At 44.1% G+C, this 14,700-nt stretch overlaps 4 protein-coding genes across 4 annotated transcripts; 3 read left to right on the forward strand and 1 right to left on the reverse strand.

Annotated features, from left to right (window-relative positions):
• The first annotated feature begins 402 nt into the window (after nucleotides 1–402).
• LOC115406081 (NADH dehydrogenase [ubiquinone] 1 beta subcomplex subunit 3-like) lies at nucleotides 403–1,817 on the forward strand. Its single transcript, XM_030115978.1, has 3 exons — nucleotides 403–460; nucleotides 1,247–1,375; nucleotides 1,576–1,817. The coding sequence occupies exons 2-3, from the start codon at nucleotides 1,248–1,250 to the stop codon at nucleotides 1,724–1,726; spliced, it is 279 nt and encodes a 92-aa protein (XP_029971838.1). The 5' UTR covers nucleotides 403–460; nucleotide 1,247; the 3' UTR covers nucleotides 1,727–1,817.
• LOC115406064 (UDP-glucuronosyltransferase 1-1-like) lies at nucleotides 1,783–4,998 on the reverse strand. Its single transcript, XM_030115955.1, has 9 exons — nucleotides 4,410–4,998; nucleotides 3,893–3,956; nucleotides 3,664–3,812; nucleotides 3,202–3,329; nucleotides 2,975–3,068; nucleotides 2,758–2,883; nucleotides 2,597–2,684; nucleotides 2,291–2,510; nucleotides 1,783–2,176 (listed from the first exon to the last, which is right to left on the reverse strand). The coding sequence occupies exons 1-9, from the start codon at nucleotides 4,929–4,931 to the stop codon at nucleotides 1,906–1,908; spliced, it is 1,662 nt and encodes a 553-aa protein (XP_029971815.1). The 5' UTR covers nucleotides 4,932–4,998; the 3' UTR covers nucleotides 1,783–1,905.
• On the forward strand, nucleotides 4,821–8,107 carry LOC115406072 (uncharacterized). The gene is made up of 5 exons (XM_030115966.1): nucleotides 4,821–5,595; nucleotides 6,422–6,891; nucleotides 7,011–7,086; nucleotides 7,187–7,273; nucleotides 7,610–8,107. Exons 2-5 carry the CDS (start codon nucleotides 6,468–6,470, stop codon nucleotides 7,980–7,982), a joined length of 960 nt encoding a protein of 319 aa, XP_029971826.1. The 5' UTR covers nucleotides 4,821–5,595; nucleotides 6,422–6,467; the 3' UTR covers nucleotides 7,983–8,107.
• A 2,617-nt stretch (nucleotides 8,108–10,724) lies between these two features.
• Nucleotides 10,725–12,418, forward strand: LOC115405357 (C-X-C chemokine receptor type 4-like). The gene is made up of 4 exons (XM_030114924.1): nucleotides 10,725–10,863; nucleotides 10,945–11,159; nucleotides 11,249–11,532; nucleotides 11,633–12,418. Exons 1-4 carry the CDS (start codon nucleotides 10,849–10,851, stop codon nucleotides 12,226–12,228), a joined length of 1,110 nt encoding a protein of 369 aa, XP_029970784.1. The 5' UTR covers nucleotides 10,725–10,848; the 3' UTR covers nucleotides 12,229–12,418.
• Nucleotides 12,419–14,700: the final 2,282 nt, after the last annotated feature.

Here is a 14,700-nt window from a genome sequence, read left to right on the forward strand (position 1 = left end):
ATTCAGCATGTCTTCCATCTTCACTACAATCAAAATAATTTCTAAATTTACATGTATAAACTGCTGAAACTAAACACAAATCAGATTAAGTACTTGTATTAAGAATTCTGTTAGAGTAGATACATTAATACTAAATATTCACAATAAACGGGAAGGAAAAGCAGAAAAACACTTGTACTGATAAAGTGAACTAACATGGTCTGTGTGGTCATTATGCACGACGCTGTGTAAGTAAGTGAATTCAAATATGTCCACCTGTATTCCTCCATGTTTGTTTACTTAATAAATAAAGTTCATGACCCTGCTGCTGAAAACGTTTGTTTAGTTTATTGTGTATTTTTGTAATGTGAGGAAACGTGAGAGAATTTTGTCCCCAGCACGGTGCCGTAGTTCTGCCGTAAACCTCTCGCTCTGTCGTAATCAGTTCCCGTCGCACCAGAGGTCACAACAAGCGGTTCAGGTAAGAACGCTTTGCTGAGCTAAATTCACGCGTTTCTTCTAATTTCTTAAATGTTAAAATACAACAGGAGCACAAATAACGCGAGCAAACAACACGTCTCACAGTAAATGTTTCCGCCTCGTGTCAACAGTGGTTTGCCAGTGGTTAGCACGATGCTAACTGTTAGCAGCGTTAAAGACAAAACAACATCTATTAATTTACCAGATAATACAATCAGTGATCAGAGTAAATAATGTAGCTATAAACTGACAAATAAGACTCCTAGCAAGTGCTGATTTCATGCTTTTGTGATGTTTCATTTGGAAGATTTACTTTGAACATGTCTGATCAGTGTCTATGTAAAGCATCGTAAACATTGCCAATCTGTGTTGTTGAATTGTAATAGTTTTATATGTTTTCTAATGTTATTGACACTCTTGGAAATTGAATTTGAATCAGATTTATTGTAGGAATGGGCTGCAGCTATGTGAAAAATGAATGAAAGTTTTAAAAAGAGGTACAGGTTTCTGTCTGTAAATGGTTAAAAAAAACAACAATGATAAAGGTATTTGTTTTTGTGACTTTTTTTTATTCCTCACAAAAGGTTTTTTAATCATACATTGACAAAAACACACAGATCTTTCTGGATTCTGAAGGTGCTGAATAATAAGTGGTATTTGCTGTATCTCAATCACTGAAAATATGCAAACTACACTAAGATTCAAATGTCGTTTCTTCAGCTAAAGGCTTATCAAATAAAAATCATAACCAACTGCCCTGTGTGTGTGTGTGTGTGTGTGTGTTCAGTATGGGTGGTGACCACGGCCACAGCAAGATGTCGATGCCAGACTGGAAACAGTGGAAGATTGAGGGAACGCCGCTGGAGTTCACACAGCAGAGGCTGGCAGCCAGGGGCCTCAAGGATCCGTGGGCTCGGTCTGTATATCTGTTCCCTTGTGAGACGTATCTGCACTTTGATTTCTTTAAAAAGCACCACTTCAATGTACTGATTTTCCGATACTGATATTAATCAAGGAATTGATTGGCGAGTTGTATGTTCAGTAGTGCAGTCTGTCATGTTTCTTTAATTGTGGGGTCAGTTTGTGTCTGACACCGCCGCCTGTCGCCCTCTGCAGGAACGAGGCATGGAGGTTTTCAGGCGGCTTTGCTCGTGCTGTGACTCTGTCTGACGTTCTGCTGAAAGGATTCAAGTGGGGGTTTGCAGCGTTTGCCGTTGCCCTGGCTGTTGAATACACCCTGTTCCCTCCTAAGAAGGGTGGCCACTAATGCTCTTTGTTGTCTATTGGACTGAGATCATACCCAATGGAATCTAATAATCTGTATTTTCAGTGTATTAAAAGTTTATTTGCTCACCATGCCACTTGATTTTCTGACATCCTCATTTTTTCAAGGTTGTGATTATATTTTTTCCCCCCGTACAAAGATCAAGATGAAAAACAAACATTCTATTCCTGCTTCCTTTTTCTGCTCAGTTTTCTGAAGCATAGTTTCATACATTTTACTGTCAGTATCACTAAAACCACCACTACAGTGGCCAGCAGTGCTGCTACATCCAAACAATAGTACTGAAACCAGTTGAGGTCGTGAACAGCTGCCCTGAGGTGCTTTGCTCCTTTATGTCGCATCACAAATTCTGTCCAGAACACTGAGAGGGTGAGTGGATCAACAGGCCGGTCTGTATGAATAGCGGACAGCCTCTGTATGTTCTCTTTGTACCTGGACACACACATTGATGGGAGGGGTTAAAAGATAAAACCGGTTTTATGGCATGAATAACAAAAAGCGTGAACTGTAACCTAGATGCATGGAGGTGAGACTATGACCCCTCACCTGGTGTTGTTGATGATCTCGTTCAGTCTTTCAACGATGTCTTCTGTCGTTACGGACATGATATTCAAAATAGCTCCCACACCCCTGCTTGCCATCTTGTGGGCGTTGTCAGGCTGGTCCCCGGTAACTGGCACCATCAGCATTGGGACCGCGTGACACAGCCCCTCAAACAGACCATGTGAGCCAGCATGAGTGATGAAAGCCCGAGCTCCAGGATGCGCTAACATACAACAAAAAGAATCCCCTTCTGTCAGTTCAGAGTAACATACGCCATATTCAAGGTTGTATTTCAGTGAACACACAGACCTAGTAGGTCATTCTGAGGCACCCAACTCATCATTTTCACATTCTCTGGTAGATTTTCAGGAATCGGTCCAGTGTACCTCCATATGACCTGTAAAACAATGATTGATTTGACCTCGCCTTGATTCATCCCTTATGATTTGTATTTCTATATGACTCCGTACCTTCTGTGGAATCTGTCTGAAGGCCTCTACGAAGACAGATGTAGTCTGTTGTGGTAGCTCAGACAACATGCTTCCCAGAGTAAAAACCACAAAGCCATGCTCTCCCGATACCCACGACTCCAACTCCTGCCAAACATGGGTGCACATACATGAATCACAGTTTGTGTTCATCTACCTGCATTGCAATGGATTTTGAAAAGTTATCTCTGGGGCTTACATCAGGAAGAGGCTTTAGGACATGGCAGTTGATTCCACCAACTGTTATTATATTAGGCATGAGGGGACGAGGGAACTCCAGGGTGAAGTCAATCCTGTTTAGACAGAATATCAGTGGAGATATACCTAATTTCCCTCTGTGAGCGGCTTTCACAACAACAAATAATAGTGTATGCGCTGGTGTGTTCCTCTCCAAAAATGTCAATAAATTCCGTCTGTACATGTTACCTAAGCAGCCAGATATCAGACTCTGATAGCACTTGTCTTATGCCCACATCCTCTCCTAAAAACTGGGCGGCGATTTGATCAAAGCGCCAGAAGAGAAATTTGCACATCAGAGGTTCCATTAAAGCGACCTGTAGGTTAGAGGGCACACAAGAGTAAACAAATGAGTAAAGAGGGTGGCTGGTTGTTAAACAGGTTAAACTTTAACAGCACTACAACTCAAGTCAGACACTTTTGGCATACGTGCAGGTTAGGTTTATATAGGTCACATGTAGGTGAAATGAGGAGGATAGACAATGTCTTAATTATTCAAACTGAACATTCTTTGTGAGTTTTAAAAGGGAATGTTCATAGTGAATAATGACAAAACAAATATGGAAAGTTTGGAGCAGAATCTGCAGGTACGGTTTACTAAATGCAACAGCAAAACTCAGGATTTGCACTTCTCTCCAGTGTTGACCTCACCAAAGAGTTGATGACTCTCTCCTTGAAGGTCATTTTGTCTGTGTATCCAGTAAAAAACCGAGGCACATATGAGGGTGGGAACGGGCAGCCTGCAGCCATCATATCCATGGAGCAGGGAATACCCCTCAGCAAATTAATGGTGGGAAGACCTGAAAATAATGTAACTGTTAGTAGAGAGAACATATAAAATAGCACGAGCACACAGATAGTCCAGTGGAAGAAAAGTCACCTAATTTGCGGGCAACTAATGAGCCTGTAGGCACCATGGGGTCGGTCAGTACAGCATCAAAGTCCTATTGAGTGAAAGAGTGAGAGGAAGCAAAGAAAAAACAGGGTGTGGGGGATCAATTTACCTGTGATATAGTTGTGACTAAAACCTTCATTAGTACCTGCTGAAATTCTGTGTAAACTATGAATGACATCCATGGTTTCCTCCAGTGTGCTGTGATATCCAGTAATATCGACATGCTGACTTTTTGGATAGCACAAATACATTTTGGTGTTGTTGGCACTTTATCTCTGACTATTTTTATGCTTTAGTGAAACACATTTAACAGATGCACAGTGAGATGAGAATCTGACTGGAAGAGAAAGCAGCACTGAATATGAATCCATCCAGAAGCACTTTCTGCCGTTCTGTTCACTCTCCACCAACATATCACAGTATCAAGTGTTACAGGTTTTTCAAAGCTTAGGTTGCATCAGATCTGACAGGTAATATGTTGATCCTGTGTGTGTTCACTCACCTGCTGTGCCAGATGTGAGATTATGCTTTCATTGAACAGCAGGCCCTCTGCAGTGGTGTGGATTATATTTGAAATTCTCTGGAAATGTGAGTATCCTTTCTTTACTTTTTCCAAGAATGAAGGAGGTGACTTTTCCAAAATGTCTTTGTTTTCAGACATCACGGTGTCTAAATGAGCCTGGTCAAAAGGAACCGGATGGGTCAAGGTGTGGTAATGTTTTCCGGGGCCCATTCGCATGTTGACCTCCGGGATTACCACAGTGACCCTGTGCCCCCGCCGACCCATTTCCTCGGCGATGGCCTTTACGCCCACCCAGTGACTCCCATCCATTGGCACCACCAGCAAGTGACCTAAAAAAGCTGAAGAATCAGTGCGTGTTCGTGGAGCGGAGTCCATGGCTTCAGCTTCTTTGGTCTGCTGCCCTGGATTTTCTGACCCAGATCCACTGCTCGTGTCTGCGGCAGCATTCATCTTCATCGCCGCGGCCAGCAGCAGAAGCACAAACACTGCCAATTTCCTCATTGCTGTCCCTTTCTGTGGATTGTGTCTCACCGAGTCCGACAGAAACCAAACTGCAGGGTGCAGAGACTGAAAAAACACCACTCCTTTTGAAAAGCTTTTCAAGCTTTCCACTCCCCCTCCGGCTTGTCACTGCAGGCTGCATGAATACCTGACTGATTTAGTGATTGTGTTCAAAGTCCTGTAATCACATGTGACCTCTGTCCTCAATACCTTGTGCAGGCCATTGATAAGTGTTGTTCACTCACTGAAATTGAACAGAAATGAAAACAAAGGGCATAAATACACAGATAACGTGTAATGCTGGGAGGAACCTTCAAAAATTCCCTCCAGAAGTGACAATCGAATATATATTTTTTTTAATTTGTCACAGGAAACTCTGCAGCGGCTGCTTGGTTGTGGAAAAACCAGTTTGGGCTCCCATGTCACTGCGTTGAGAGGATTTAGCTCCGGTTTGTGCTGGAAGCTGTCAATCAGATCTGGCAACCCTCGACTTCCGCGACGTCACTACGTCAGCACGTAAACGCGGGAATTTGAGCGCGAGCCCAACACAGTGAAATATGAAGGTTTAAAAACGACCCAAGTGGCTGCTTGGCTTCTTCCCCGGTGGCTTTAGCGCGAACCGGAGCGCCGCGTTAAAGTTGTGGCGGCGAGACAACCGATCCGAGTAAGTAGCTCCGCTTCGGGGACTCGCCGTGTTGGAGAGTCGCTCCGGTTTTGTTTGTTCAGCTTTCTGATCGATCACGGACTAGTTCAGATCAGCCAACACTGCAGTCCTCATCTTTAAAGAAACACGTCCATCTGTGGGTTCAGGCTTCTGCAAAACGATTGATGAAGAACTATGCGGCTTTAATCCCCGTGATATGAATCAGCCGTTCAAAAAAATAGTGAAAAAGAACCTCAAAAACCCTAAACAATGTATCCGCTACAACTTCGTTCATTAACAAATTGCCCAAATATAGCTATTCCCCATATAACCAGTCTACGTATTTCGTGTTAAAACTTGATTATTTAATGCAAAAAAAATGTTCACTATTTTTTTTAAAGGCTGATTCGGATTAAAGCCGCACAGCTCTTCATCAATCGTTTTGCATACGTGTGGTTGTTTAACTGATAAAGTGTTGACCATGTAGCTTGTTTCTCTTAACTTCAATCAGAAAATCAGGCTTATTTTTCATGGATGTAACTCATGTACTCTCAGCTCTATTATTCATCCCTCAAATACGTATTCCTGACAGCTGGAGCAGCATTTAAATATGTGTCAATCAGTGTTTATGGGCAGTAAGCATTGTTACAACAAAGAAAAGCGGCTTGGTAGAATGATAGAAGATAAACTCTCTGTCCAAATGTTGTTTTATGGGTTGTTCTTAAAAAAATGGAATCATGTCACATTCCACACGAGATGATTAGTAGAATGTGCTGTATCATTTCTGTTTTCATCATCTCATCACTGTGCTTTATGGATTTTTTTTTAATGTTTCTCTGTTTTGCAGCGCATTTGAGTATTGTCTGAAGTAAAAAAAAAAAAAAAAAACCCCAATGAATCTTCGAAGCTCTTTCAAGCGCCAAAACAGCACGCGGAGCAGCCCTCAGAGTAGCTCCTCAGATGAAGAGGTGCTCCAGCAAAGACTGAGAGGTTGTAAACGGGCGACGTCCAAACCCGAAGCTGCTGACAGTGCCATCGATACAACCAAGGAGGAGGAGTGTGACCTCCTAGACCTCATCTCCAGGGCTGCTGGTGTCGGGCACAATGCCGAGGATGCAGGAGGCGTGGCTGGAACAGTGTCTGACAGCGGACTGCAGGAGTCGGATGAAGACAGCGCCTCAACCTGCAGCAGCATCGCTTCCGGACCTTCAGTTCTCAACTCGGCCACCCCTAAGATGCTCTGCCCAGGATGTGTGATGCTCTATAGGAACGCAGTGACGGACAAAACACCGATCAAAGAAAAACCGCTCGACAACGGTCAGTTCAGTACGTTGTTGTCACATCAGGACTTTTCACCAACATGTACACATTGATGGGAACCGAAAAAAAGTGTGTAATAGATTAAACATCCTAAAAACTTCAATTTTGTTCCTCAGATCCTACGTCTTTGACATGTGACCAGTGGGTTCTGCTGAAGAAATGGATGCCCAGAAGGGGATCTAACCTAAGGCGGTGAGCTTCAGTATGTGTTTGTGTGTGTGTGTGTGTGTTAACAAAGGTGACCCAGACTAACAGTGTTTCCACTGACTGCTGCCCCACTTTATCTTGCCAGGAAGTCTCTGAGTCAGCTTCAGTTTGACAAACATGTGGACGTGGAGGAATCACCTGGCTGCTGGAGGCCGCATCCTTTCCTCCAGAGGTAATGTCTTCAAACGAAACGCAAAAATCCAGCTTTCAGAAGTGACTTCAGCTCAACTCGAGTTCAGACATAAAAACACTCATTTTCCATTTTCACCCTTTCCTGTAGTCTCATAGTGTTTTACACTGTTCTACAAAACAATCTTCTATTTGCAGCACCAGGAATGTAAAATGCTATTTTTGTTTAACTTAACTGCAGATTTTCTAAATCCTTCCATTAGGCATCTCATCTGTTTACTTTGCAATAATTTTTCTCCATGTTTCAGTATGAGCACTTGCACTTCAGTGCATTTACTTGAATGTAAGGTAACGTGCATGTGGCGTATTTTTTCGTAAGGAATCTCCGATGTGTCACAAAGTCGTCAAACAAACCCAGCGGGAAGAAGAGCAGGAAGAAAAGGACAAGAAAAGACTCTCCTGAGCTTTATTCTGCGAAACAGCAGCGTCTCAGCGGTGAAAACGGCCGGCAGCGTGGCGGCATCAGCCACACAGAGGTGCTCTGCAACACCAGCCAAGACCTGGACGGCGAGGCAGAAGCAGGCCTGAGTGAGGGAGTTACCCCCTGCTCGTCTGTAACCATGGAAACCAGCGAGCCGACAGCAGAACGGCCCGAGTTGAACCTGCACCAAAAGGCCAGAGGGTTCAGAAACCTGCTGCTTCAGTTACGAGGCAGCATGATCGTCAAGGAGACACATTCGTGGTGTAACTGAAGACTCTCTCCCTCATTAGTCCCCTGAATCAGAGCACTAATGACATTTTCATTTCATGTTTTATTTTGTTGCTGTGATGTTGCCAGAGTTTCTCTCTTTTCTCCATTCTTCTGCACTTTCTTGATTTATTATTAAACTGCATATGTTTAAAGTTTAATACGATAGTAATCATGTCAATAAATGTTTTTATTTACTTTTGTTTCCAGTTTGTTTTTCATACTCGCATCAAAGGTCGACACCCTTTAAGAAGCCGTCAGTAAGAACTAAATGTGACGTCATTACAGGATTGCTTTACGATATGAGTCTCACTTTATGAAAATCTCTTATTTCTGTGCAGGTGTCAGGGGAGGTTCACATGTTCACTTTGTGAGTTTTCATAGAACACATTGGACAAAGCGGTTTGTAGACTCTGTTTTCATAAAGGAATTGGAGGAGCTGTCAAAGCTCAGGACAAAATAACACTGTCAAAACCAAAAAAAAAAACATTTTCCATCTAGTGTAAATTCAGCTGGTGTGGTCTGAGTTTGTCAACGACGTCCTTATTTGATGTTCAAAATGTTTTTCTTGAATAGAACTGGGAGGAAGCGCCGAATTATATAACCTAAACATGGCTTTGTTGAGTACAATCAGTGAGCGAATGAACACTTTGCAGGTGGCAAGTTGTGTACAGCAGTCACATCCTGAAAACAAGGAAACTACAGCAGTTTATTTTGACTCTTCCAATTTCCTCTGACAGAATCCTCGTCCAGGACAGCCCCGGCCTGCTTTCTGATGAGCTCCTACTTCAACAAACACGGCTGCTAAATTCACGTTGTGATCAGGTTTCATCAAAGGTGAGTGCAGCGGCAGAGAGCTCGGGAACCAGGGGTTGAGAAACACTTGTCTTTTTTTATTTTTCACTCCACAAGGAGGCGCCACTGGTATGAGATTAAAACTGGAAATCACTGGGCTTGCAGTCTTGTCTCCAATGATGCTACAGTAACTTCAATTAAATACTAAATCTCAACTGAATAATTAACGGAATAACTTTGAGATGACCACAGTATTTATTTTTTTGGGTAAACATGTCGAATAGTTTCCATTTCTCAATAATCAAAGCTACTCAATTCATTTGTATCTTGAGTTCGAGCTTGAAAAGCAATAATTAGCACATTCAATAAATACTATTAATATGTAACTTTAGTGATTTAGAAAAAAAAAAAATCTCAATTTAACCTCTACTGGGTCGGATCAGTGAAATAACACCGTCGCCTGTATTATATTGACTCCAAACCACTGATTTACCACAGCAGGTATCATTATTAAAGGCAAGTTGAAGAACTCTTCTAAAAGGTGTCATTTCTTTTCCAACATGCTGCTCATGCTATTTCAGGAGAAATAGGTTGGCTGGAATGATGAGAGGCCTGTTATAAGATGCATTTGTGGGATGAGCGGCAGAGAGGAGTGTGTGAGTTGAACCCAAGGAAGAAGCGTTCAGATTTTCTCTACTAAAGCAAAACTGGTTTTTATTATCAAGTCTTTTACAAATGAAGTCATTAAAATCAATCCACATAATGGGCTCTGCAGCTCATCCTACAAATGCATGACTAATGCACAAAAGAAAAAAGTCCACCAAACCTCTGTTTCTTTCATTTTTCTGCTCTGTTTAAAGTCTTTGTGTTCTCATAAAGATGTCAAAAAGTCCAGAGTCATAAAGTTTCCCATTCTTCTGACGAATCAGAAGTACTTTTCTGAAACGTCAAGACAACTGGAGCGCACATGCTCCAAACCTGAGGACTTCTCTGCAGCCGTGTTTTTGTTTTTTCGGTCTCTCTTTGGAGATTTTCACGCTGATACCAATGAATACTGAGGAAGGGTGGGGAAAGGGAGACGGAGATAAGCGCGCGGGGGTTCAGTCTTCACAGTTTAACAGTTATTTTTGTGGAGATTGTTTGTTTGTTTTGGAGTAGCGTTTACTTTTAGGATCAGTATGCTGCGGGAGGATGGGGATTTACAGCCAGAGCTGCCAGGAAACGTGTCTGCTGGCAGAGTTGACTTTATTAAACAGATTTCATCCTATTTGTTGCTTTACCACCAGCTTAGTTTGTGGTTTTATTCATAGCTTTGTAGATTGTTCAGCAGTTTTTCACCATTTTCTACCATTTACATAATTTGAATACATTAATTTATTAAAACTTTGCCCAATTTATTAGTCCATAAAGTGAATGAAAGTTTCTCTATACTTAGTTTGCAGATTATGAGCTTCTTGTTTACATCTGCTGAACTATTTATTTGTTCTCTCTGAAATCACAAGCACACACTTCGGTTTCATTGACAGTGAGAGACCAGAGGGAGTGACACACACACCGCGGTGTTTACGAGAATGGGGGTTGATAATCATCGCCTGAATTATTTTTTTTTTTTTTTTTTCCTGCTCTCCCACATGCTTCTCTGTGTCTTCCTCTCATGCACGTCCATGCGTCCATGCTCCTGTGCTTCGTATGGGACACTGACGCAAACCAGACAAGTGTGTTCAGAGTCCGGTCGGGGTCGACGCTCCTGCTCCTTGTCCTGATTTAACCGAGCGTGGAGCCCGGAGACGCACAGATTGCTTATTGTCCGATTCTCATCTGCATTCTTTCCTATTGCCAATTGGACCCGATTATCACGAGCCAGAGGTCTCAGAGCTGAAACAATTCAAGCGAGTCAGTATCCTGTGGCAGATCGACTATCAGCACCTGACACCTCGAAAACAGGAAAAACTTTTCAACAGGAACCCAGATGTGTTGGAGCCCTTTGGGGGAGGAGCCTGGAAATGCCTATATAACCCCAGCGGAGGCTCTTCTCAGCTTCACCCTGCAGCCGGAGGAGAGCAGCCGTCCCCATCATGTCGTACTATGAGGTAAGAGCGGCTCAGTCCAGTCTGGGACGTTGGATGTCGGTTCGCAGCCGTCGTTCTCATCGTGCCGCCGTCTCTCCGCAGCACATCGTCTTGGACTACGACTACAACGACACGGGCTCTGGTTCTGGGTCCGGGTCCGGGTTCCTGGGGGTCGATCTGGAGGAGCCGTGCGACGTGGAGCACGTCATGTCGGCCGAGCTGCAGCAGGTCTTCCTGCCCGTGGTCTACGCGCTCATCTTCACCCTGGGCATCACCGGGAACGGCCTGGTGGTCATAGTGCTGGGCTGCCAGCGCAGGTGAGAGCCGCGACCGAGGACTGGCGGTTGAATCTTTATCTCCTGGTTGTTGTTGATTGAAAATGACCGGACGCTCTCTTCACTGACAGATCGAAACGCAGCCTCACCGACTGCTATCGCCTGCACCTCTCGGCCGCCGACCTGCTGTTCGTCCTGGCGCTGCCGTTCTGGGCGGTGGACGCGGCGCTGGCCGACTGGCGCTTCGGAGCAGCCGCCTGCGTCGGCGTGCACGTGATCTACACGGTCAACCTGTACGGCAGCGTGCTCATCCTGGCGTTCATCAGCCTGGACCGCTACTTGGCGGTGGTTCGAGCGACGGACACGAACACCGGCGGTCTGAGGCAGCTCCTGGCGTACAGGCTGGTGTATGTAGGTGAGTGTCGGAAAGCGAAGGCTGCCTTCTGCCGTCTGTCCTCTTCCTCGCCGCGTCATCCTCACACCGTCGCCGACTCTTCATCTCCTCGCCTCTGCAGGTGCCTGGCTGCCTGCTGGTCTGTTGGCCGTGCCGGATTTGATATTTGCTCGGACTCAGGAGGGAGGCGAGGGTTCCACGCTCTGCCAGAGATTCTACCCGGCGGACAACGCTCCGCTTTGGGTCGCCGTCTTCCACCTGCAGCTGGTGCTGGTGGGCCTGGTGATCCCCGGCCTGGTTCTCCTGGTGTGCTACTGCGTCATCGTCACCAGGCTGACCCGCGGCCCTCTGGGGGGGCAGAGGCAGAAGCGGCGGGCCGTCAGGACCACCATCGCGTTGGTGCTCTGCTTCTTCGTGTGCTGGCTCCCCTACGGAGCGGGCATCTCTGTGGACGCCCTGCTGCGGCTGGAGGTCCTGCCCCGGAGCTGCAGGCTGGAGGCCGCTCTCGGCGTGTGGCTGGCGGTGGCTGAGCCAATGGCGTTCGCTCACTGCTGCCTCAACCCGCTGCTGTACGCCTTTCTCGGGGCGGGCTTCAAGAGTTCGGCCCGCAGGGCGCTCACTCTGAGCCGGGCCTCCAGCCTGAAGATGTTACCTCGGAGACGCCCCGGCGCCTCCACCACCACAGAGTCCGAGTCCTCCAGTTTACATTCCAGCTAGTGTTTGCTTGTCTTGCCAGTGTATGTGTGTGTTATGTATATATTGTATATTTAGTATGTATAAATATGTATATATGATTAATCTTACACAAAGTATGTGAGAGAGACTTGCTGGCTCAAGACTCTTTTATTAATAGTAGCAATTTGCTGTTGTGCTTATATACTGTTGCGGATGTTTGGAATAAAATACACAAAACCATCATACTTGTATGTGACTTTTTTGTACCTTTTTTCCCTGCATACACTTCCAATTGCTCTACAACAGCTTGTGTTCTCATCCACCTCCAAAATTTCAGAGCCCAGCACAGAATCACTCAGAGCTTTATCAAAGGAATCACACAGAAATCAATCAGTGATCAATAAGTCTCGATCAAACACGTTTGATCTTAACTGTACCTGCATACCTGTCAACTTGTTAGAAGACCTCAGGAAATGACAGTCAAATGCTTGATCTTCGATGTGCTTGGGTGGAAAAACGAGGACAGATTTTTGCAGATAGAAAGTTAATAAGTTTACATCAGGCGGCAGTGAGACCGTGGTTGTAACATCCGATATTATGAAACATCTCCCTGTCTTGTTTTCTTTTGTTGCCTCATAATTCATCTGAGTGCCATCTGAATCCATTGATCCAGAGAGTGATCACAGCGGGTGCTTTGAAAAATGAAACTGTGCTTTTCAAGCCGTGACATGTGACACCCAGGTGTCCCTGAGTCGGTGTGTGTGTGGCTGTTTACGGATCTGTTTGTGTTGGTGTGGTTTTTTTTTTTTTTCTTCTTCTCAAGATTGATGTTAATGACATAAACAGTTTGCTTCTTCTTTGTGGGAGAGAAGGGAGCATGCGGGGGTCAGGAGGTCCATTTTTCCAGCGCTCCAAAGTGCACACATACACACTAAAGTGCTTCCCACAGGCCTACTTCCACTTGGACGTAAGAGGAACAGAAGCTGGAAGTTTAACCGTGTCCTGTTTCCTGGAGCAGAGATGAGAGGAGCAGGGGATGAAGAGTAACGCCGTGAGAGAGGCGTGGAGGAAAAATACAGTAAGTCAGCAGCACCACAATGAAGTGTGAGCAACGCAACACACACACTGCTCTGTCACTACATCCTGTCAGCTGCTTATAGAAGTGTTTGAAGAGAATTTTATACAGATTTTAAAAAGTCCCTCACATTTACCTGATACCTTTTAACGCTGGGCACCCCCAACCCCCCACAGCATATGTAGGTATACATACACACACACACACACACACACATACACACACATGCACTGCATTTACGTCTATTCATAGTGTATTCAAAACAGGAAAGACTTCCTGCAGCTCATTTTAGGAAAAACAAGCAGCTTAAACAATCAAACAGCCAAGCAGCAACACAGAGAGCCGTTAATAAGAGCATCAGTCACTGATTTCAAAGACCAGAGGCTGCGTCTCACACACACCCACGGTGTGATATAAGGCCCGAAGAAATGAAATATCACAACCTTAATGCAGGTATTCTTCAACTTTCAATCTCAGTTATAACTGTTTCCACACATTTAGTCTTCAGTTTTACCTGATGAAAACACCAAATGTCTCATGCGGGCAGTGTCAGTGGGTTTATCTCTCACTGCTTTCTGGGCTGAATTTTTATTTCTTTTTTACTGATGATTGATTGAAAAAAATGGTCTTGGTATTAATTTTCACTGAAGGGTAAAATGAAATAACCTCTAAAAATCCCCTCTTTTTGTTTCAGTCTGGCCTCTTTCCTCTTTTACAACATTGTTTAATCACACATATTTCAGTCCATGCATGCGTGCACAATACACGCACACACACACACACACACACACACACACACACACACACACACACACACACACACACACACGCACACAGAGGTGTGCATGCGTGCCTACACACATACATTTATATGGCATCAAATCTCTGCCATTAATTGTTGCCATACTTGTCTCAATCGAATGTTGGTTGAACTTTGGCACTTCCAAAGTTTTCCACATTGTGAAATCTTATTGGTCACAACTGTTTGAATTTACCATGAAAAGTACAACACCTCTAGAGTTTGTTACTGTAGATAGTTTCAGTTTAAATATCTGGGAACACTTTATGTCTTCCACTCTTTTTTTTTTTATAGTTTTACTTTGCCTCCATTGTACTTCATAAAAAGATTAAGTGCATTTTTCAGGCTTTGATTGCTCATTCCTGCACTGTTATCAGTTCATTGTGGTAAAATCATTAAGTTCAGTTTAAAAAAATACAGAAAACTAAAAAAAATGGTGAAGTTATGGCCAATAAAGATAAATTCCTTCCACAGTTACTTTGCTATAAAACTAAAGGATTAAATCTGTTTGGAAGGTGGAAGTGCAACTTACAGATGTTTGTGCTAAATGAAGGAAGTAAAGAGTTTGCCAATAAGGAAAACATTCAAGTACAGGTGAATATCCTGTTCCAATGCAGTCAAGGATCTGTACTCTTTATTT

Source organism: Salarias fasciatus, chromosome 18 (assembly GCF_902148845.1).
Source record: "Salarias fasciatus chromosome 18, fSalaFa1.1, whole genome shotgun sequence".
In the NCBI taxonomy this organism is placed as follows: Eukaryota; Metazoa; Chordata; class Actinopteri; order Blenniiformes; family Blenniidae; genus Salarias; species Salarias fasciatus.

Excerpts from the sequence above, each read along its gene's own strand:
- LOC115406081 (XM_030115978.1), top strand. The coding sequence starts at position 1,248 with ATGGGTGGTGACCACGGCCACAGCAAGATGTCGATGCCAGACTGGAAA. Across the intron at positions 1,376-1,575 it reads CTCAAGGATCCGTGGGCTCG|GAACGAGGCATGGAGGTTTT; the intron begins GTCTGTATATCT and ends CGCCCTCTGCAG.
- LOC115406064 (XM_030115955.1), bottom strand. The coding sequence starts at position 4,931 with ATGAGGAAATTGGCAGTGTTTGTGCTTCTGCTGCTGGCCGCGGCGATG. Across the intron at positions 2,884-2,974 it reads TCCTAAAGCCTCTTCCTGAT|GAGTTGGAGTCGTGGGTATC; the intron begins GTAAGCCCCAGA and ends CATGTTTGGCAG. Across the intron at positions 2,511-2,596 it reads GCCTCAGAATGACCTACTAG|CGCATCCTGGAGCTCGGGCT; the intron begins GTCTGTGTGTTC and ends GTTGTATGTTAG.
- LOC115406072 (XM_030115966.1), top strand. The coding sequence starts at position 6,468 with ATGAATCTTCGAAGCTCTTTCAAGCGCCAAAACAGCACGCGGAGCAGC. Across the intron at positions 7,087-7,186 it reads AGGGGATCTAACCTAAGGCG|GAAGTCTCTGAGTCAGCTTC; the intron begins GTGAGCTTCAGT and ends TTATCTTGCCAG. Across the intron at positions 7,274-7,609 it reads CCGCATCCTTTCCTCCAGAG|GAATCTCCGATGTGTCACAA; the intron begins GTAATGTCTTCA and ends TTTTTTCGTAAG.
- LOC115405357 (XM_030114924.1), top strand. Across the intron at positions 11,160-11,248 it reads GTGCTGGGCTGCCAGCGCAG|ATCGAAACGCAGCCTCACCG; the intron begins GTGAGAGCCGCG and ends CTTCACTGACAG. Across the intron at positions 11,533-11,632 it reads GTACAGGCTGGTGTATGTAG|GTGCCTGGCTGCCTGCTGGT; the intron begins GTGAGTGTCGGA and ends TCGCCTCTGCAG.